This window comes from Pseudophryne corroboree, chromosome 4 (assembly GCF_028390025.1).
Source record: "Pseudophryne corroboree isolate aPseCor3 chromosome 4, aPseCor3.hap2, whole genome shotgun sequence".
In the NCBI taxonomy this organism is placed as follows: domain Eukaryota; kingdom Metazoa; phylum Chordata; class Amphibia; order Anura; family Myobatrachidae; genus Pseudophryne; species Pseudophryne corroboree.
In genome coordinates, this window is record NC_086447.1 from 440,934,794 (window position 1) to 440,959,139 (window position 24,346).

Consider the following 24,346-nt stretch of genomic DNA (forward strand, 5'->3'; position numbering starts at 1 on the left):
GGAACTGATGTATATGATGTTTACTTAATACTTACAAAAAAATTGTATGTTTAGCAAATAATTATTGATGATCTGGTTTGAACCCAGTTCTACCTGATGTAAATACCTTGACTTTTTTATTGTTCTTGCCTCATTCGAGAAACTTACTGCCTCTAAACCTTTGCTACCTTTTTGATATCTAGAAAATGTCACAACGGATCTGGCTATAAAAGTGGTTTTAAAAAACAAAAATATTAAGGGACCAGCTTATCACCATCTGCATCTGAGGATGCAGATGTGCTGTGATAATATTGGCACAATCCGCAATGCGATAATTTATTACATCGCACGGATGTATCAATTATCACATACAGGGACAGAGTTTGCAAAAAACTTCTGTCATGCATAATGTTGATATTCTATTGCCGACATTCTGAACGTTGACATCTGAAAAGTATATCACACCTACAGAAACAGAATATATCTTGGGATGGAAGGTGTACAGTTATGCTGGCATAATTATTTAATTAATTGTTGATTTATAGTTTGATCATTGTAGAACAAGGGAGGTGATATGTGTATAGTTCTAAATTATAAATGATTTCACAAGAACACAGATACAATCCTGCCCTGTATAAGAAAAGCAGAGTGAAGGCACTTTCTGAGATGGCACATGTGCTGGGAAATACATGCTAGGAAGAGGCCCTGTTCTGCCATTATGGGAAAGGAGCACGACACTGGGGAACCTAGTATGACACTACCAGTCCCCTATTCACATTCTGCTATAGAGTAGCACTGCTTCACCCCTGTATTTAATCACATATGATTGAAAGTCATTTATTTTGGTCACAATCACACTTGTATTAAACAGAGAGACAAATGGCTGATTATTTCCACACTATGATAGCACATAATAGTAATGATGATGTGATATCAGATTGGCATAGGACTCAAAGAAGCATGGTTGGCCATAAATATGTAAAAAAATAGGTTTCAAAGCATAGTAGGATGGAAAGAAATACCTGGCAGAAAAAGAGCACCTTTACAAAGCAGTGAAGCTTCCTAAATTACTAGAAAACATGCAAGTTTTTTAAAGGCGATATCTTACAATACATATTGCCCCTAAAAAAATTACATGTCACATTCTAATTCTTATTTTACCCTAGTTAAATATAAGTTAGATTGTTAGTTATATTTCTCGCTTTAATGCAAGATATGTATGGTATACACGTCAAAGCTAGATTTACAGCTTTATCTATTTTTTTATTGCAGCCTGGTGTGCGTAATCCAAAAACCAAGTGCAGTGTAAAACTGTACTGGGACTTGGCTCTTTGGAACCTTGCCAAAAGCAAGAAGGGCCCAATTCCCTCATTCCCCATAACCAAGAGACCCCTTAGAAAGAAAAAAGGGAATCTTCAGGTTGTCCTTCACCTAAGATAGGAGAGACCCCTTGACACCCTCAGTCCATGGAGGGGGCATTTAAAATGACAGATGTATTGGGTATAAAATGACATGGCAATATATATTTAACTTTGGGGTGTTGTGAAAAAATCTACAGTATATTGGCATAAATCACAAAATCTAAAAGGCTGATAGGTATTGTAGACACAAATAGGCTGCATGTTATTAAACGTTATGCAGACACTAATATTGCAGGATTTCACTGAAGTAAAGCAAAGTTTAAAGGGTCTTTAAAATCGTATGTAAACATGGAGACCCTTGTATCAAAGCCCTGCTTCATTTTTGCTAACTAATTCACCCACAATGCACCTAACAACACATTACAGCCACAGGATTGAATACAATCATTGTCTGTTTGCAGTGAATGAGCTGTAACCACAGATGGAGGTTTAGTTAAAGGGACACTAACACCAAAACATTACTTTATTTGTATTGTGAGCATGCAAGTAAATGTAAAAATATTATCTATCTATACAGTCAATTCACACTCTCCTCTCACTTCCTCTAAAGACATATCTTACAAAAGTAAAATGCTTCTTTCTGTAGCAAAGAAAGACAGTGGTTTAATGTAAGTGGGGACCAGGGGTGAGATGTAATGAAGCCCAAGACCAGCTGCCCTGCGGGACGTTGGCCGAACTCAGACATTTTTTTTAAAAGTGGAAATCATTTAAAAGGCCAAACCATGCCTTGTAAATGATTGCCCCTTAATAAAAAGTCAGAGTTTGGCTTGCATCTAGCACTGCCGCTGATCTCGGACTTCATTACACCCCAGCCCAGATGTTTAGAACTTATAGAAGGTAAAGATGTTATCTGAAAAGGCTTTTTCACAGAGTGTGCAGAAAGCCTTTATGTGGAAATGTGCATATATATATATATATATATATATATATATTCCATTAGTTAAATGATCTGGTAGAGCTTTTCAGAAAATGGCAATAGTGGTCTATTACCTATTTGCGTTTCCTATCTATTGCAATCCTGAATGGTCTCAGATTTATAAATTTAGTGTAACTCTGAATCTTGCAATATCTGGGAATATCATCTGTAGATAAGATCAGAGTCTGCATCAGTGTAGCCAGGTCAGCATGTGCCTTTTTTGTACAAGTTAAACTATAATAACAAAAGATTTCAACTGTTACAGCATGAAAAGTGTTTACTAGTTTGTTGGTAGAAAAACACAGGTCAAACACAATGTCAGAAATGTATATATTTTACAATGTTCTATATATCTATACATATATAGTTCATGCATTACCTGTTTCGCCCAGAATCCCTAAATCCTTTGGCAAATGGATTTCTATCAATTTTCAAACGCGTTATCTGTAACCAAAAAACAATAATACATTTTATTGTTTTAACTCACTGTATAATGTATAATAATAATAAATATTTCCCAAATAGACATTTTGTTCAATGTCTAAATGCAAACTTGAAATGGGAAATATGACTTTCTCTTAATACAGTAGTCTGAACATTTTATAGCCAACAACCAAAGCTAAGGGGATGTTCAGGTGTTCTTAGTTCTGCAGATAATGGGCAAGAACAGATGCAGACAAATACAGCTACACAGTGAATGAACTTACAAACATTAAATATACACAGTCCAATACAGTATTGTGTTGACATGAAAAAAAAAATGTAAAGATGCAGGGGAAAAGGAAACATTTAATAATGTTTCAAAGCAGTGATTTCCCATAACCGCCAACAGCCAAAATCAGACATGGGGGGTAATTCAGGCCTGATCGCCCGCTAGCGTTTTTTGCAGCGATGCGATCAGGTCAAAACTGCGTATGCATATGCACCGCAATGCGCAGGCATGTCACATGGGTACAAAGCTGATCGCCGCTCAGCAATGAGTTTGTGTGAAGAATCCATTCGCACAGCCATTCACAAGGAGATTGACAGGAAGAAGACGTTTGTGGGTGGCAACTGACCGTTTTCAGGGAGTGTTTGGAAAAACGCAGGCGTGTCCAAGCATTTGCAGGGAGGGTTCCTGACGTCAATTCTGGTCCTGAACTGGCTGAAGTGATCGCAGCGGCTGAGTAAGTCCTGAGCTGTGCAGAGACTGCACAAGATTTGTTTGTACAGCTCTGCTAAACATGCGTATGCACACTTGCACAGCTAAAATACACCCCCTATGGGTGGCGACTATCTGTTCAGAGCACTGCATAAAACCCTAGTGAGCGATCAGGTCTGAAGTAGGCCCATAATAACATAGGGCCTAATTCAGACCGCTACGATCAGGTCAGAACTGAGCATGCGTATGCACTGCAATGCACAAGTGCGTCGCTCGGGTACAAAGCGGTTTGTTGCTCTGTGATGGGTTTGTGTGAAGAATCCATTCGCATGGGGGATCACAAAGAGATTGACAGGAAGAAGGCGTTTGTGGGAGGCAACTGACCATTTTCTGGGAGTGTCTGGAAAAATGCAGGCGTGTCCAAGCATTGGAAGCTAGGGTGTCTGATGTCAATTCCAGCCCCGGACAGGCTGAAGTGATCACAGCGGCTGAGTAAGTCCTGGGCTACTGAGAAACTGCAAACTCTTTTTGTACCACTCGACTGCACATGTGATCGCACACTTGCACAGCTAAAATACACTCCCCGGTGGGCGGTGACTATGCGAACGCAGGACTGCAAAAAGAGCCTAGCGAGCGATCAGGTCTTAATTAGGCCCAAAGTGTCAATTTTCGCACAACTAATTTGATGTACTATACAGCCCTCTGTATTATAACATTATAGCACAACAATTCTCCTCTGATTGCATTATTTTTATCTGTTTTTATTCACCTATGCAAAGTTTAGTGGACATAGATTATTGTCTCTCTCAATAACCCCTCTCCTCATTAATATACTAATGTAATTCAAGTGCAACTCAATATACAACCAGGTCTACTTTTCTTTCATGCTTATAAATGAAGAACATGACTAGAGAAAACATATGACTCCAATAGAATATAATTTTGGTATAATACATCTGCTATTGCCCTAAAAATGCGAACATATATCATATAAAATGTGCTAATGGTTGCATTGAAGCACGCTCTTTTATCATGGATTTCTGCAGAAGACTCATTTCATGCTAAATAACATTGTTAAACATGGAAGCCATGTGCACAGAGGGCATGCAAATAAAATCAATGTGCTTACTATGCCCTCTGGCTATAATCTCAAGGAATCCAGCAAAGTTTCAAACTTTAATATTTTGGTATAGTGTGTAAGGTTTCAGACTGGTTCTTCTCCATCTTCTAATTTATGTGTATATAATGCTTGTATATATTTTCCAAAAATTACCTGTATATAATATATTACCATGTGATAATAAAATTATTACTACTACTACTTCTTTTTCATTCCATGTTTCCATATTTGTACCTGGTATTTTTAATCTCTGTTTTTCTTAAGGTTCTGTAAACTAATTGACTGTAAAGCTTTGAATAAACCTCTTATGGCATCTTTTGCACTTAAATTAATCAAGCTCATGCATAACCAATGCACAGGCCTGCTGAAAAATAGAATAATAAGGGTAATTTAATAACTGTAAATTTGCTAAGTGCAGTGTACACAGCTACATTGGTGAAAATGCTCCAAGTTGTCCAGTAAAACATATGAAAGATCTACATACAAACCAATAAGTGATTAAATAGTGACATAGTACAGGACAAAGAACTGAAATAATAAAGTATATCTTGTAATTTAATATATTTAAAAATTATATATATTTCAGAGATCTGCAGATGTTTAGTTTTAAGAAAGCATGTTAGCTCAAATTCACTCCAGTTATTTTAATTTCAAATAATAGGTTTAATATTTCTAGATAACAACAAACTCAAGAACTGAGTACCTGTTGATTCTGGTAAGCTGTCACTGTGGTAAATATTGTTTCAGGGAATGTGAACGCTTTCTCTCCTTCTCCTGTTGGAATTGGTTTTACGGGAGACAGTTCATCACCGCAATCTTTCCGAATCACGTGGACACGTGGCTGATATTTGTGCATCGAATGTAGAATAATCTGAGAGGGAGAAAATCATAATTCAATTTAATGTGAACTTTTTAAATTGTCCTCTGCATATAAATGATCTTATTTTCCTTAATTACCGTAAACACTGAACTGTATAATGATGACTTCATGTTAATTATTAGTGATAAATGAATTTCAGATTTTAGCCTTCAATAAGATTTCATTCCATTTGTAATTATTTTCTGATCCTAATTATTCACAGTTGACTGGCCATTGAAACAGTGTTTGAAATTGTGGTTTGGTTTTCATGCTAGAACTTCAAAAGCTAATACCAACTTTCTTTAGTGCTGATGACTTAAAAATTATGGTAGAAGCCATGAATAATCAAGAACAAACTGTGATGGAAAAGGTACTTTGACCATTTCCATATCCTATTGATGTAGTTGCGATACTTCTTAGCTTGTCATAGAAACAATATGCGCTCTTGCTTTCAATAATGGAGAAAACAGTCACTTGTTTCCAATTAAGAGAATGTTACAAAACCTAGTTTTATGCCTTTCTCGCTTGGGAGGCATACAAGTGGAGGTACAACTGTGTCTAACACCACATAACTGAATATGGATATGGCAGGTAAGCTTAAGCTTTTGTATTTAATAATTTTGTGGAGGCTCAGAAAAGTGACCTATGGATACCTTATATTCTCATTTCATTCACAGTAGAAATTCCTACTCAGTACTTCAAAATGTAATGATATCTGGATGATAGATCGATAGTCAAATGGTTGACATACACACGGTCAACATGGTCAAAATGTCAACTAGTTCAAATTGGTGACATGACAATGATCGACACTTCATATGGTCAACATGACTTACATTTTTTTCTTTTTTTGAACTTTTTCATATTTTACTATACATATGGACTACAATTGGGGATGGTAGCCTGTGCCAAGTGCAGCGGTAATGGAGCGAGGCACCCTGCCTGAAGCACGATGAGCGAAGAGAGCTGGTACACCAATTGCGGTTCCATGTGCTGGAAGGTTAAAGTTGATCTTTTCATGTGTTGACCATTTCTGTGTCTACATATTCATTGTGTCGACCTTTTCCACATTTTGACCTTGTGCATGTCGACCATTTGGTGTCAACCTAGATACTGTTGACCTTTTGATTGTCAACCTATTATTCAATAACCAATGTAACCGCTCACTCCATAAAATTGAGAAAAAAGGGATAGCACCTATTTAGATGGGATATTGGAGCAGATGTATTAAGCTTGGAGAAGAGATAAAGAAGTGATAAAGCGGTGATAAGTGGAAGGTGATAACACACCAGCCAGTCAGCTCCTAACTCTCAATTTTCAAATCCGTAATGATTGGTTGGTGAGTTATCACCTTGCCATTATCACTGCTTTATCGCTTCTTTATCACTTCCCCAGGCTTAGTACATCTGTCTTATTGTAACATAGGCACAATAGCACATAACACAAATTGAAATGTGTGAATTTTATTTAATTTAGTGAAGTGTTTGACACCATAGTGATCCTGTACATTTGATTGGAGCCTCATATCACTACTCTCTACTGAATTCAAACTTGCCAAAACATGAAGACAGGAATTGCCGGAGCTAAAATACTTTGTGCTAAATGTAACATATCAAAGCTCTATCCAAATTTCTACCTCTCATTCTTATATTTATTTTCCCAGTATTGAAGAATAAATAGTTCATATGCAATGATTTTAGACAAATGAATCTTAAAAAGTTTGGTGCACTATAAATGACCAACAGTATACAAGTATACATATAAAGATTAAATAAATTTACAGTGGCTTTAAACACGTCTGCTATATTGTTTTGCAGTTGTTCTCCAATCTGAGAGAAGTGAAAATGAATTAGTTAAATTTTAATTACTGAGAACACCATATCAAAAGTGAATTTGCCATAGTCATTCAGTATCTAGATAATCTTCTCACTAGGTACCATATATCACACAAGAAACCTAAAAAAAACTAGTAGCCCTACCAATGGGAAGAGCTGAAACAAAATAAGAAACTGGAATTTTGCATTAAAACTGATGGTCCATTCCACAACTGTTATAATACATCCATAGGCCTTGATATCTCCACTTAAGTGCTTGCAATCCTGTACTAGATTTTGTAACCAGTAAAAAAAAAAAAATTAACACCCTCTGGATTAGTCCCACTTTCATTATACCCGTAAGCATCCTTCTCTCACACTGAAGGTCCCTAACAATGATTCCAGCTTCAAAAAAATAAATCCCTGAGCAGCAGTAGTATGAGTCACTGGTGTCAGTGACCACTGCTGACATAGTGCTGTTCTCTTAACCTGCACATTTGGGGAAAAGAAAACTGCATTCCAGTTATCAGCCTCATTCAGACCACAGATGTAAGATCAGATCTTCCTATTGCAGAGTTGCTTTAAGCTCTAGGTCAGCTAGGACAATGAAACTTACTTCCCATCACAGCAGCTGGTAAACTTCCAAAATAGTCATCATTGCATGCAGTCGGGGGCATAGACTCTGTTATTATAAAGATTATTTATGCAATAAGGATTAAGGAGGAGCCAATGATGAGTTGACAAATTCACAAGATGTAGCCAGCTCTGCATGGGTAGTAGTTGTTTCCCAGAACACATCAGTAATAGATGCTGCTGTGTTACAGCAGGACATATCACTAATGTATGTGCCTGTGATACAGCAAGTCATTGCAATATAGGCCCCTGGGTTACAGCTGGACACATCATTAACATATGCATCTGTAATACAGGACACATCACTAATATGCTCCTACTGATGTCAGTAATATATGTACCAGCAGGACACATCACTAGTTTATATGCCTGTGATACAGCAGGACACATCCGAATATGCCTGTGACACAACAGGACACATCAGTAATATATACACCTGGGATACAGTAGGACACATGAGTAATATATGCTCCAGAGATACAGCAGTACACATATCAGTAATATATGTGCCTGTGATACAGCAGGACACATCAGTAATAAATACGCCTGTGATACAGCAGGACACATCAGTAATAAATACGCCTGTGATACAGCAGGATACATCTGTAATATATGCTCCAGGTATACGGCAGTACACATCAGTAATTTATGTGCCTGTGATACAGCAGGATACATCAGAAATATATGCTCCTGTGTTACAGCAGGACATATCAGAATACGCCTGTGACACAAAAGGACACATCAGTAATATATACGCCTGGGATACAGCAGGACACATCTGTAATATATGCTCCAGGTATGTGCTTGTGATACAGCAAGACATAGAGGGAGTTCAAAAAGTCCAACTGCAATGAGTGTTGTCTCTGGCTGCAGATCTCCAATGCAGCTGTGGGAGTCTAGTGAGGGACAACACTTTCAATATTTAAAGTAGATAAGTACTGTACATAACAAATTATCTTTAATATTGTGCAAATAAAGTGTTTGAAAGCAATTATGTTGTTATATTACTTAGCACACATTCTCTGGAGGGAGACTTGTTTAGCACACATAGTCACTGCAGAGGGAACTTTTTAGCTCCCTGTATATACCTCCCTGCAGTGGTCCTAGAGAGGTGGTGGAACTCACCCCCCCCCCCTCCCCCCGGCGCCCATGCATTAAAGGTATTGCGCGCGCCTACGGCATGTGGACCAAAAAGGGGGCGTGGTCTCAAAAAGAAAGGGGCGTGGTCGCACAATAGTAATAATGCCCACAGTAGTAGCACCCCTAATACACATAATGCACACAGTAGTAACACCCCGTAATACATAATGCCCACAGCAGTAACGCCCCTTATACAATGCCCATAGTAGTAGTGCTCCTTATGCAATGTCCACTGTACTGGTAGTGCCCACAGTGGTAGTGCCCCTTATAGAGAGCCCATAGTAGTGGTGCCCCTTATGCAATGCCCCCAGTAGTAGTGGTCCTTATGTCCCCAAGAGTGATGCCCCTTATGAAGTGTCCCCTTTACATTGTCCTCATTAGTAGTGCCCCCACTAGTAATGCCCTTAATGGTAATGCCCCAGTGTAGTATTGCCCCCAGTAGTAATGTCGCCTGTAGTAATGCCCCCAGTCATTTAGCCCCCTATAGTTTAGCCCCAGTAGTTATGCCCCCAGTGGTAATGACCTTGCAGTTATGATCCCAGTAATTTACCCCCCCTCTTTAGTTTAGTCTCCCAGTGGTAATGCCCCCAGTAGTTTAGTCCTCATGTAGGTTTCCCCATGTAGTTTAGCCCCCAGTGGTAATGCCCCCTGTAGTTTAGCCCCTGCAGTTATGCCCCCAGTAGTTTAGCCTCCCAGTAGTAATGCCCCCAGCAGTTTAGCCCCATGTAGTTTACCCCAAGTAGAAATGCCCCCAGTAGCTTAGCCCCCTTGTAGTTTGCCCCCTTGTAGTTTAGCCCCAAGTAGTCATTCCCCCACTAGTTTAGCCCCTGTAGTTATGCCCCCTGTAGTAATGCCCCCTGTAGTTTAACCCCTGTAGTTATGCCCCCCCTGTAGTTTAACCCCTGTAGTTATGCCCCCCTGTAGTAATGCCCCCAGTAATAATGCTCCCCTGTAGTAATGCCCCAGCAGTTTAACCCCTGTAGTTATGCCCCCCGCAGTAATGCCCCCAGTAGTAATACCCTCTATAGTAATGCCCCCAGTAGTAATGTCCCCCTGTAGTAATGCCCCCAGTAGTTTAACCCCTGTAGTTATGCCCACTGTAGTAATGCTCCCCTGTAGTAATGCCCCCAGTAATAATGCCCCCCTGTAGTAATGCCCCCAGCAGTTTAACCCCTGTAGTAATGCCAGCAGTTTTGTCCCCTGTAGTTATGCCCCTAGTAATAATGCCCCCTGTAGTAATGCCCCCAGCAGTTTAACCCCTGTAGTTATGCCCCGAGCAGTAATGCCCCCAGCAGTAATGTGCCCCAGCAGTAATGCGCCCCAGTAATAATTCCCCTCTGCAGTAATGCCCCCAGCAGTTTAACCCCTGTAGTTATGCCCCCAGTAGTAATGTGCCCCTGTAGTTTGCCCTCAGTAGCTTGCACCCTTGTAGTTAGCCCCCCAGTAGCTTGCCCCCAGTAGATACACACACACAAAGAAAAATACTCACCGAGCCCCGCTCCCACGTCTGACCGCTGTAGTCCGGTGTCCGTACTGAGCTCCTGCCTTCGGCTGCCGCTATGAGAGAGAGAGCCGGGCGCCCGCTGGTAACACAATCTCAGCGAGTGCCCGGCATCACCCTGTGGTGGCGGTACACAGCGGGTTAGGTGCGCCGGAGGAGGCGGAACTGCGTTCCGTCTCCAAGTGGAACTGAAGGAACGCAGTTCCGCCCTGTTCCAGCTCACTTTAACCCCTGCGTCTCTGTGATACAGCAAGACACATCAGTAATATATACTCCTGTGTTATGGCAGCACTGATCAGTAGTATATGAGAGAGATTTATGTATGATAAAAATTAAAACATCTTTATACAACTTGACAGTGTAATTTATAAAGTGTACAGTCACAATAAATATTTCAAATATAACTGCAAAATGCATAAAGACACAAGGCCTGATTCCTAGTAGTATGCATACCCAGGGGTGCATCCAGAACAAAATGACATGAGGGGCACCATGATAGGGGAAGGCAGGAGGGGGTGGTTTCTTCTCTGTATGCTGAGGGCACGCGCACTCCTGGGAAAGTAGCTGTGGCCTAGTAACAAGGGGCATGGCCTCACAGGGAATGCAGTATTTAATATAAAAAACACAAACATTGGCTTCCACTGGGAATAAAACAAACAAACAAACAAACAAACACATTTCCCTTCACTATAAAAAAATAAAACACATTGGCCAACACAGGAAAAATTAAAAAAACATTGCCCCCACAAAAAAAAAAAAAAAAAAACATTTTACCCCCACAGGAAAAAAACAAACACATGGGACCCCACAGCAAAAACAAACACATTGGCACTGATAGGAAACAAAAAGAAACACATTGCCCCACACAAGGGGGGAAAAAACTAATTATACCCCATGGGAAAAACAAACACATTGGCCCTAATAGGAAACTAAAATAAATATATTGGCCCCCACAGGAAAAAAGAAAACATATTCTCCCTCACAGTAAAAAAAAAAAAATAAACAATTGGTTGCACAGGAAAAAAACAAATACATTTGCTTCTACAAGAAGAAAATAAAACACATTTGCCCCCACAGGAAATAAAAAAAATTGGCCACCACATGGAAAATAATATGCCCAGCCCCTCCACAGATGGCTGACCTGACTGTGAGTAGCAGAAGCCATGAGCAGCACACATCTGATGTTTGCCAGGGCGAGTCTTTGGAGACAGGTCTGATGGGTGATAGGGTGAGTGTGTGGGGACAAATCTGGTAGGTGACAGGGTGAGTGTGCGGGGACAGGTCTGGTAGGTGACAGGGTGAGTGTGAGGGCACATTGGGCAGGTCTAATAGGTGACAGGCACAGGTCTGATGGGTCACTTGGTGAGAGAGTGTGTGGGAACAGGTCTGGAAGGTGACAGGTTGAGTTTTTGGGGACAGCTCTGATAGGTGACAGGTTGAGTGTGCAGGGACAGTGCTGGTCAGTGACAGGTTGAGTTTGTGGGCACACTGGGCAGGTCTGATAAGTGACAGGGTGAGTTTGCATGGACAAGTATGGTAAGTAACAGGATGAGTGTCTGTGGGGCAGATGTTATAGGTGACAGGGTGAGTGTACGGGAACAGGTCTGGTGGGCTACAGCGTGAAAGTGTAAGAGGACAGGTCTGATAGGGTGAGTATGCAGGTACAGGTTCGGTGGGTGACAGGATGAGTGTCTGTGGGGAAGATGTTGTAGGTGACATGGTGAGTGTGTGGGGAAAGGTCTGGTGTGTGAGTGGGTGAGGACAGGTATGGTAGGTGACAGAGTGAGTGTATATGGAGCAGATTTTGTGGATGACAGGGTGAGAGAGTCTGTGTAGTCAAGACTTGGCATAGACCTCCATTTACACCTCAAATTGCTACCCACCACTTCAATATTCCCCACCTCATCACAGTACTCCTCCATTATTCCTCCCCACTGGCAGTACTAACTGCTTAACTTATAACTTATGCACCTACAGTAGTGATCCCGCCCTGCCATGACACTGCTGAGGTAGAGGGGAGCTAGGAGAGGCGGAGCTACTTGGTTGTTAAGTCACAGAGGCCGGGTACTGCAAGGAGCATCCTCCCTGCCTGCCACCTGCCTAGGACTTAAAGTGGTCCTGTAGAGGTGGTTGATCTAATTTCCCCCACCACCACCCCCTCTTCCCATTAGGCAGAGCCAGGGCCAGTGTTAGGGTTTCATGAAGCAGTGAAAAGAGTGAACCAGTGGAGAAGTTGCACATTGCAACCAATCAGTGTTAAGGTAACATTTATATAGTGCATTCTATAAAATTATACGTAGCATCTGATTGGTTTTCATGGCCAAATTATCCACTGGCTCACTTCTCCACATTTTTCACTGCTTCATGAATAGACCTCAAAGTACCAACCAACCAGCTCCTAACAGTCATTTTTCTAACCCAGCCTGTGACATGGCAATTAGGAGCTGATTGGTTGGTACTTTATCTCCATCCACTTTATCTTTGTCCAAGGCTTAGTAAATAAACCCCTAAGTCTCAACAATATTTAAAGTGTAGGATACTGTTTTAGCTGCAGAAGTGTTTACAAAGGTAGTGGGAAGGAATAAACCCTAATCATGGAGGTCATTCCGACCCAATCGCTCGCTGCAGTTTATCTCAGCGCAGCGATTGGGTCGGAACTGCGCATGCGCCAGCGCCGCAGTGCGCCAGCGCATGCCAGCCGTCATTGCCTAGCGATCGCCTCTGAGGCAGTCGCTGGGCGGGAGGGGGCTGGACGTCGGCGTTAAGCCGCTGTTTAGGGGGCACGGTCTGGCCAACACAGGCGTGGCCGGACCATTGGGTGGGTGGCCCGCGGTGGCTGTGTGATGTCACACGCAGCCGCTGCAACACGGGGCAGCAAAGAGGTTCTCCCGGCCAGCCGCATGAGCTGCGCTGCCCGGGAGTAACTCCTGAGATGCAAAAGCTGCGATGCTTTTGCATTTCTGCCGGGTGAGGGGGTGGCACTGACATGCGGGGCGGACTAGCCCTGTACTGGGCATCCCCTCGCATGTCTGAGTGCCTGGTCGTAGCTGTGCTAAATTTAGCACAGCTACGATCAACTCGGAATGACCCCCCATGTGTGTGTTCCACTTTTCACATATATGCCAATATGCTCACATTGTTCTTTGCCCCACCTAACAAGCCCCTCCTTCCCTAAGCCACCTCGTAAGGAGCTGCAAGTGGTCATAGGCATAAGATGCAACCTACTCTGTTCATTTGGCTGCACACACCAAAACCCCCCCAGAAAAACTCATGTCGGTATTTTGACATGTTGGCATTTCAAATGTCGGTAGTCTGACTATGTTTCCATTTTGAACATGTCAACATAATGAATGTCTGTATTTTGACCGTGCCGGTATTTTGACCGTCGGTCAATGGCTGTCGGGATTATGACCATCGGTATTGTGTCCATCAGTAAATTAACTGTTACCCCCTGTAACATGGCAGTTAGGAGCTGATTGGCTGGTATTTTATCTCTCGCCACTTTAAAACTCTCCAAAGCTTAGCACATCTTCCCACATACTATGTAGGCATTAATCATGGACAGTTTATGCAAACATTGGGCCTGATTCAGATGCGGTCACGACTTCAATGGTGTCACAACAGAGTGATTATCAGCAGATTGTGCATGCATTACATCTGCAGTGCGCATGTGCCATGGTACCTTTGCGATGCTGATCGCAGTGAGGAATCAGTCACAGAGTGGTTGACAGGAAGAGGCAATTTGTTGGAAGTAATGACGACTGTCTGTAAAAACAGACATGTCATGATCGTTTTCGGGGTTTGCCTCAGCGTGCGACTGTGATCTCGTACATATAAAACAAGGCGCCAGCGTCGCAGCTTCCGCTTCCATTCTGCACTGCCATGGAGGCACTCAAGAAATCGATGTTCATGTGACAGAGTATGCAGTTTTGGAGCATTTTTTGATGGCTTCAGTGGGTATCTTTGTTCACTTGTGGCCATCTGCTACTTTTGCACTGCCTCGCAGTTCCGTCACTGAAAAAGATGGCTGCTGTGTCGGCATTGCTACAACATTTGATTCAGGCCCATTATACAAAATGTAAACTATTTTTTTTAGCTCTAGATTAGAGAATGTATTATTTGCTATTTCAATAAGTTACATTTTTCCAATTAATCAAAATAGAAACTTTAGTTTGATTACAGGAAAAGAAGAATTCCAAGTTATATATTTTAATTGGGGAAAACTGGAAAACTCTTGATACTTAAACACGTGAGATCCATAGGCAAGTAACCAATATCTCAAATATGAAATAAATGTATTTCCAACTTGGCACAGTAATTAAAAAAATGCAACCATATTATAGTACCGTACTAACTATTTACACTGTTACATACAATAGTACTTAAAACAGCAAACTGAGCTCTGTGAACAGTATGAGGTTTGCTAGCTACAAAATACTAGTAAACTTGTACATTTCACTATGAATCCAGACAATACATATACTGTACCTTCCTGTGAAAATTATGTATAGCTATATCTATTTTGATTTTTTTAAATGTAATACTTGCAATTGTGACATCACTTAAAACATTTGAATACGTCAATGTGAAGACTACAAATATTATTGATCTTATGGAAATGGCAATCCATTCGCTCCACCCCAGATCTAACTGCAGTATAATCAACACTGTTCAGTTTCAGTTGTATAGACCAGTGGTTCTCAAACTGTGTGCCGTGGCACCCTGGGGTGCCTCAGGACACTTGCAAGGGTGCCCTGGGTTGGTGGTGCAGAACCAATTCGAATTATTTATGGTCAATGTAATAGGCAAAACAAGTGCGGGTGTCTGTCATTCCTAAAATATGTGGACAAACAGAAGCAAATCTTGTCGCTCACCAAACAACTGAACCTAAGGATGGCTTATAAACACAATTTATTTCATTTAATATTTCTTTCTAAATTTCTCAATAAGAAACTTTTGGCCGAGGGGTGCCGTGAAAAAAAATTCTGATACTCTAGGGCACCGTGATTCAAAAAAGTTTGAGAACAACTGGTATAGACATTAAAAATAAGTAGCCTGCATGCGGCTCCTCTAAAACTGAAACTCACTAGCAATATATACCAGTTCATTATTACTTGGCTTATTACTGAAGATATCCACCCTTAATAAAAAAAAAAATGTTCTATATATAAACTAGCTTCTGCTTTTCTGACTTCAATCTCTTCTTGGCGTGGCAGTTTGTTTATGCAGAATATGAATGGAAAAAGTCTCTTTCTGGCCAGGTGGTGGATGATGCCCTAACCACCCAGCCACATAAGACTGCGATGATACTTGGTTTGAAATTTCATTGTGAGTTAGCTTTGCAAATCGAATTTCAACCAAGTACCAGTCAGAGTAATTAAAAACAAACAAAAATAGTTTAGAGGAATTTTATTATTTTACTGTTTGTTGGACATTTTGGTCACTATCTCTGCTCCAGTTGCATATAGAACAAATGTAACCAAGACTGGCTAATCAGTCCATTTAGCCGTAGCTTGTAGGTGCATAGCTAGAAGGACTGTGATCGCTTTTCTCTATGATAAACAACTCTTCCATTATAGTATCTACTTGTCTCTAATGAGAAATTCAGATGCAATAAGCTATAAAACACAAAACTATATGTTTATGCCTAGCGAGTACCGAATATTGCTGCTCAAAGACAGTAAGCCCCATCCAGTACTGTACTGTCAATCTCTGCACTCAACATTCTTGACTACAATCAACATTGCAAGAACCCACATAAAAATATAATGCCGCCTTTTGAATTGCTAGCAGATGCCTATTAGTTCTGTTGTTGGCAAATGTAATAAATACATCTTGGATTCATTTGCACAGTTATAAAAAATAAGCCCAAAGAGCATTTAAATGATTATTTATATTTTCCTAAACATTTTTATGAACCAAACATCTCATAATTTCTTACAGTGCATGAAATATATTGACATTATTGGAATCATTAACAATTCAAATTGTAGGCTTAAAATCTAAGCTCTGTTTAGTAAATTACAATTTATAAGTATATCAGTGGTCAAAATGCAGTAGACCCATGCAAGCTTGACCCCTTTCTCTTTTCTCTCTAATATATTAATAATAATAATAATTATTATTATTATTATTATTTTTTATATATATATATATATATATACACACACACACACACACACATACACGCATGCACACAAAATATCAAATATTAGTACTCACATGGCCTTGGTCATCCAGTTCATTATTGGTGAGTTTTAGTTTGTCAAAACTGATGACCTGTCTCATCCAGGTCTCACCAGAAGCTGGGGAATCCGGGTGGATATAAACGCGTGGAGGGACTGGGGAGTCTGCATTGCCTGCAACCATCCATTTTGAACTATGGTAGACATAACTAAAGAAACAGAAAAATTATATAAAAATAAATGTTTCCATTTTTGTGTATTGGCACAAAAATTATTCATATACTTGATATACTAAGGCTTGACCAACTAAAAAAGTATATAAACTATGTATTGCCTGATCTAAGAGTACTGTATATGTGTTCACATCTAACACCCAATCAGGTTAGAAGAAAGCTGTTCAAGATTGTTCTCTAATTTGTTTAGCTTCAGTAATTAACAACAATATGCAAAGCTATTGTAAAGTGTAAGATTTTATTATAGTGTCACAAAAAGTGGGGAAAAAAGTTTTTGTTTTTTTCTTCTGATCTGATTTATGGAAGCAAATATATGTCTGGCATGCTAAGCTGAAATATGTTACTTTAATAAATCTCCCTTTAGAGTAAAGATTTTCAGGGGGGGGAAAGGACTGTACTACAGTATGTTAAATACATTTAAGCCTTTATTGAGTATGTGACATACCTACATAGTAAGTTCCGCTCCTCAAATTAGGAACTTAAGGTATTAATAATCATGATTATATCTAGGAGGTTTTTGAATTTCTGTATTTGTCTGTTTTGAGGCAGTATGTAATAGTACTGCTCTTAATTTATCATGCATAATTAAATACATTCATCTAAAAATATTATTATGTCAGCTGGTTCTAGCATATGTTTTCTGTATAATAAAATATAAAATGAATGGTGACATTCATTTTCTGCACTGCACACCATGGAGATGTGTCTTCAGAAAATGAGAGTACAGGTAATTTAATGTTTAAAATGCTTGTAAAGAGTATAGTTCATAATTACTATTAGCAAAAACTGATGTAAAATCCAACCATGAATTACTATGTCTGAGGAAGTAAAAATAAATAGCAGGAGCACAGCAGAACAGTTAATAAACACATGTATATGTGAAACTGAACTGTGCTCCACAGTAGTCCCACTGGAGCACATAATATATTTTGCAGATATGTATAAGTGCATATGTATTAAACTCTAAACTGCAATCCATATGACAAGTAACTATAATTGTAATATAAATGTTATGCTACTGCAATGATGCAGTGTTTTCAAATTCGTTTCCATGTACATAGAAACATATTGTCCCAACTACACAATGCAATAAGTTTTTAAAATCGCTAAATAATAATAATAATAATAATAATAACAATAATATATTTTTTAAAAATTGCCTATTTGATAGAATAATAATAGCAACAATAAACACATGATTATTATTATTATTATTATTATTATTATTATTATTATTAGTAGTATTTTTATCATAATAATTATTGTTATTATTGGTGGTATTATTATTATTATTATTATTAATAATAATAATAATAATAATAATAATACATACATACATATAAAAATGCAAGCATGCATATAAGATATTTGAGAAATTTGCAATATATAACTAATCTGTTTTCAGTTTCTTATACTGAATTTGCCACAATTATTACTCTGGAAGCTGTCTTGTTTCAAGAAGTGAATTATATAAACTTAAACAAATGCTCATGGCAGAATTGTATTTCTGTGCTTTGTACACCTACTGAACTTAAGCAGATTACAATCAATATTTTGACACCATTCTATGCAAGGGATGAGATAAACCATAAGCAATAATACCTCATAACTGTATAAATAATTCACATAGATAAGTAAACATATTGTGGAGAGCAAAAAATGACCATCCGATTACTATAACATACTGTAGCAGATGTTTCACTATTATGTATTGTATTTACCGGTATCTTTTATTATCCACTGGCACTATATCCATGGCTATGTAGTATTGCTGATGTGGATCTAGCCCAGAGATCTTCACTCTCATTGCTGGAAACATCCGCCTGTGAATTAAACACAATGCACTCCGGAGTCATATGCATGAATAGTTCATTAGCTCTTATGGTTAGCAAGCTCCTGCAGATAGATTAATATGTGTTTAATAACAAAAGATAGCATAATAACTGTCCAGTGTTAACTGATTTCCAGTCAAGTGACGCAATCACACAGAAGATAACTACAGTGATTATGCAGCTGTCCACCTAACTATATATATATATATATATATATATATATATATATATATATATATATAAAACACGAATGTAAGTGTGCTTCGTAATGGTGTGGTCTCAGACATGATTTATGTTTACTCAATGTCCAGATAGAGCCCCCAGTGTATGGCAAACCCTGTTTAGTGCATTGACAGCCAAGAAAATGTCCTCGTGATTTTCTTGTGTATGCACCTGTACAACAGAGAGGCTTTGGCTGAAACTCCCCTGGACAAATACTACATTGTGCTGTTGGGAACAGCATTTAGATCACAGCTATAGAGGCATTGAAATGTAGCTTGTAACATATGGATTTAATCAAATATGTTTTTGCAATATTTAATAAGCTGAGTTCCTTGTATAATATCCAGGATTTCTTGTACATCTGTCTTTGAACCTTGTCTTTCTTGAAGAAGACGAAGTTCATGCGCTAATGAGCGCTACACAGACTTAGCTACATGTTTCGATCTGCTGGAATAGACTTCCCATCTGTAGTCACTTCATCATTCTGTAAGCTTCAATTTAGGTCCTGCTAGCCTCAAAATATGTAAATCTAAATGTTAACTTTCACTGTAGCTTAAACAGGACAATATGCACAGAAATCCATTTATTTTGTAGTATTGCTTGAACACATCTGTGAGATAAGCGTTTGTATGATGCACTAAATAAAATAATTGCGACCAATGCGCTAATCTGATTTTTATTATTTTCATGATGTTGTTATGGAAAATAAATGCGCTCATTCTTATTAGTGTGATTTATCAGTTGCTGTGAGCACATTCTTCGTGTAATCTGTTGTGTTGTGTTTGTCTAAAAGGTTTTATTCAGTGCAATAGTCCTGATGACGCTATATGCTCATACATATTCGTGATGACGCTAAATGCTCATACATATTAGTGATGACGCTATATGCTCATACATATTAGTGATGACGCTAAATGCTCATACATATTAGTGATGACGCTATATGCTCATACATATTAGTGATGACGCTATATGCTCATACATATTAGTGATGACGCTATATGCTCATACATATTAGTGATGCCGCTATATGCTCATACATATTAGTGATGACGCTATATGCTCATACATATTAGTGATGACGCTATATGCTCATACATATTAGTGAACTCTACATACTACCGCTAACTAAGGGCCCTACACACTGGCCGATTTTTTGAAAGATATGAACGATCTCGTTCATAAATGAACGAGAACTCGTTCATATCTTTCAGTGTGGAGACTCCTGCGATGAACGATGCGCGGCCCTGCGCTCGTTCATCGCTGGTCTCCCGTCGGCTGTGCATGCAGGCCAATATGGACGATCTCGTCCATATTTGCCTGCACTTCAATGCAGCCGCGTGACGGGGGGAGTGAAGAAACTTCACTCCCCCCGTCACTGCCCCCCCGCCGCCGGGTCGCTCGTCGGCCGTATCCGCCGTCGGGCAGCTCTGCGGCGGGTCGGCCAGTGAGTAGGGCCCTTAGATTTTCTTGCCACATCTATTGGTATCGTCGGTTCAATTAGATAGTTCTCTTAAGTGTGACATGGAAAAGTAGGAGACAAATATATATTTGTATATAAGGAACCTGTAGATATACTGAAGTGGAATCACTATATTTCTGGTTACTCCATTTTTAAAAAAAATTTATTTAGGTATCAGTGGCTGAGATAAAACCTCAGATGGTCCAATTCCTTATCAGCAGCTCAAGGTGAATATCCCATAACTTGTTCAGGGACGGTTACTAGTCCAGGTTTTGGGAATGGCAGGGGTGATTAACAGTGTATGTTTATCCAACAAATACATCATGATGGAAACATTCTGAGTGAAATGGCTGGGCTGTGGGATAAGTGTGCCAAACCTTGTCTAGGAGGATGTCCCTGGCCCGCTGGCAGTCAGTCTGTATCCAGCACTATGATGAATAGTATGGCCTTGGCTGAGCTTACACTGCACAGATGTATCCACAGCATCACTGACAGCCTGTCCTGTCTGCGGCTGTATAAGTGACGGGAACATCTCATCTTTATCTCATGAGCACCTACAGTATGTGCAAAGGGAATGGCAGGGAGGAGTGGACTTGTCTCACCTCCCGGCCTTGGTAATGATCATTTCTGTCCCGATCTCATGGAAACGTTTCCACAGCTCCGCTCCCTGCAGATCCACACGACTGACCGGGGGAACAGTCCCTCCTGGCCCTGACACCACAGTGGAGGTCAGGGGAGAACTGCAAGTGCCAGCTGCTGTCTTCACTCCATTATATCCGTCCTCACTGGGAGCTGCAAGGCCATACAATGCAAACAGATGTCACCTGAGAATTATACACCCCACTACGAAATACTGGGCCACCTCATCACTCTCTATGCAGGTCAAGTCATGTGTCCGTAATTCATTCAAAGACTCACAACAAACTGAAATCATGATTATGTAAAAATTAAGTAACACATTAGGTATAGAAATGCACAAAACACCCCAACACTCGCAATAAGTTTTTTGAGAATATTAAAACACGCTACTTACTAGTTGTTGTTGTTAGTAGTAGTAGTAGTAGTAGTAGTAGTAGTAGTAGTAGTAGTAGTAGTTCAAATATACAGTGTCTACAAACTCTAAAGTCATATTGTAAAACTGAACATGAACTGCATTATTTTTTACGACATAAAAAAAATAAATGGTCCGTAGAGTACAGCCTAAGCAATAACACACACACACACACACACACACACACACACACACACACACACACACACACACACACACACACACACACACACACTTTAAATGATTAATCAATACCTGGAAGCTGTACGCTTATTAGCAGTACGACAAGACCTACTGTTGCATCATTGAGCCACACTACACAGTATACATCAATTTTCTTTTTACATTTCTCAAGATAAATGTTCTAGGATTCTAAGCATTCTTCAAGCACAACATAGCAATAAAACAGATACAAATGGATTACAAAGAAATTAAACTTCTATATAAAGACAGCGGTTAATAAAGGAATTTATCATGACCACAATGGTACAGTATATGATTTCCGTGGTCACTCTTTTAGAGCCAGTGAGTAAACCTCAAATTATTTAGCATTTATTAAACTCGCAAAAATATATTTAACTTTTAATGTTTTACGTTCCCATATTGTATAATGTTTATTTAAAAGCAGCCGTCTTTCAGATGTTATTGCACTTTATGATTATGCTGAGCTAGATAGGAATTATACTGGGCTTGATTGCATGTAACACTTTTTTTTTTACTTAGAAATTATTATTATTATTATTTTCATATATTAGAATATTTCTGAGATATATGAAAATGTTCCACATCGACAGAAATGATCATTTTTATTTTAGTCTCCAGTTACTACAAAGTTTCCATTGAGGCTAAAAAGTTAACAAAGTGTTGCTGAGCCATAAATAATTGTTACAAATACTCTGCTTGTCTCCACTACCAGACATGACAATGAAAATACTGTACCGCACATTTCCCTACTATGAAGACTTACATATATGTGGGGAAGTTATATCCGATGGTAAATTAATAAGGAGCTTAATATATGTACAAAGGTACAGTATGTGTATAGGAAAATACTGCGGCGGGATAGAGATAGATAGATAGATAGATAGATAGATAGATAGATAGATAGATAGATAGATAGATAGATAGATAGATAGATAATGTAGTTATAGTAGGCAGACTCACAGTTGGAGGCCAGCATGCTGCACACAGAGTGCTCCAGCTCCGTCACTCCGGATGGCGGTAGGGAGGGCAGCTCAGAGATTTCGGCAGACGTCCTCTCCCCGGAGCCATCCTCCAGCTTCCTGCGCTTCTTCTGCTGCTTCTCTGCCCCGATAAGAGCCTCCACGGAGAAGGCGTGAGCTCTCAGACTCATGGTGCACGGCGACCTCCGCTTGTCTGCCATGTCTCCGCAGCGCTCAGCGATGTGTCTCCTATGGACTAGCAGTCTGTCTCATATACACCCAGGCCGTCTCCTGCACATACACCCACTCCGACACCCCGGTAGTCTCTGGAGACCAGGAGCAGTCTCTGACATACAGCAGCAGGGACTATGACATGCCCCCTGACTCGCAGAGAGAAGTGCGTGTAATCCAGCCCTGTGCACGGCCAGGTAATCACCAGCTTTTTTTCCTCTTTCCCAAAAACTTTCCCACTTCGGATGTGAGAGCTCCCTGCCTCTGCCTGCACTCCCCCTCTCCAGCCTCTGCCCCTCCTGCTGCTGCTCTCACCCGTCCTACGGCCGGGGAGCACTGACACCAGTTACACAGCGCGCAGGACGCACAGCACAGCTGCTAATTGGTATTTGTAGCCCCGATCTGTCAGCACTAGCAGCAGACAGCGGAGAAGCTGCTCATTAGTGACAATAAGGGAGGAGCTCTCACATGTGTCAATCACCCATCCCTCCGACCAATCACAGCCACATCACTAACCCATTGCCGGACCTACTGCCAAATTAGGCTGTGCTGTTTCCCAGCCTGTAACCCCTAAACACCCTATACCTTCATCCCAGTAATAGTTGGTGCCCTCACAGCCATCATGTGTAAGGGACCCATAGTCCAGCACACTGGGCTCTTGTTACTGACACCACTTTTACTGTGACGAGGGGGAGACAAGATCACTTACAGTGCACAAAGAGGGGTTTATTCTTTAATTTGAAAAAGACTGTAATTCTCAAAGGCCCCAGCCAAGCCTACTGATGGTGAGGATCACCCTGCTCTAGTGTTGTGTGTACTGGTATCTCCAAGCCACCAGTAATATAAGACACACATCTATACCCCAACTTACCATACAGTATCCCCCAAAATGGAGAAAGTTCCTTTATGAATGTATACCTGTTCTGTTTGTGTCTTAAAATAATACAATATATTGTTCTGCATTCAGTTACACACTCAGGTTTCTGCTAGGACTGTGGTAACTACACACCATACTGATAAAATGTGCAGGCCAGCCTATAAAGAGGAGCAGTGGACCTTGGTAATAGTTTGGGACACAGTCAGGCACAGTTTGGGGCAGCACTAGAAACCGTAGCTAGTGGTGTAAATACATTCCAGTACCATCATTAAAAATATGGAGCTTTTGCAAGTTTTGCTCTAAATTTGATGCATGCATTTTCATCCCAATTAGTCAGGTTTTCACCTAATTATAGTATAATTTTACCACACCGGCTAAGGCTTTCCTCTTCCCACAAGACGAAGAAGATTGGTGTTTTTACCACAGTAAGTTGAATTTAGCACCTTAATAAAAAGTTAAGGCTTCCTTTTTATAGGTTGAGAAGGTTTATGCTGGGAGTTGTTAAAATGTTTAGAGGTGCAACGGGATGTCGGACTTCACAGCTTTCCTGACAGGGGAGAAGGAAA

The 24,346-nt window shown here is 40.0% G+C and overlaps 1 protein-coding gene across 1 annotated transcript in view; it reads right to left on the reverse strand.

The window, feature by feature from the left end:
* Window positions 1-23,320, reverse strand: part of TBX18 (T-box transcription factor 18) — a 37,752-nt gene extending 14,432 nt beyond the window's left edge. The window contains exons 1-6 of the mRNA XM_063916921.1: window positions 22,674-23,320; window positions 21,061-21,250; window positions 18,664-18,765; window positions 16,747-16,918; window positions 5,281-5,448; window positions 2,696-2,760 (exon numbers count right to left, since the gene is read on the reverse strand). Coding sequence (XP_063772991.1) covers window positions 2,696-2,760; window positions 5,281-5,448; window positions 16,747-16,918; window positions 18,664-18,765; window positions 21,061-21,250; window positions 22,674-22,893 — 917 coding nt within the window. The 5' untranslated portion in view covers window positions 22,894-23,320. The remainder of the gene's footprint in view (window positions 1-2,695; window positions 2,761-5,280; window positions 5,449-16,746; window positions 16,919-18,663; window positions 18,766-21,060; window positions 21,251-22,673) is intronic.
* Between the last annotated feature and the right edge of the window lie 1,026 nt (window positions 23,321-24,346).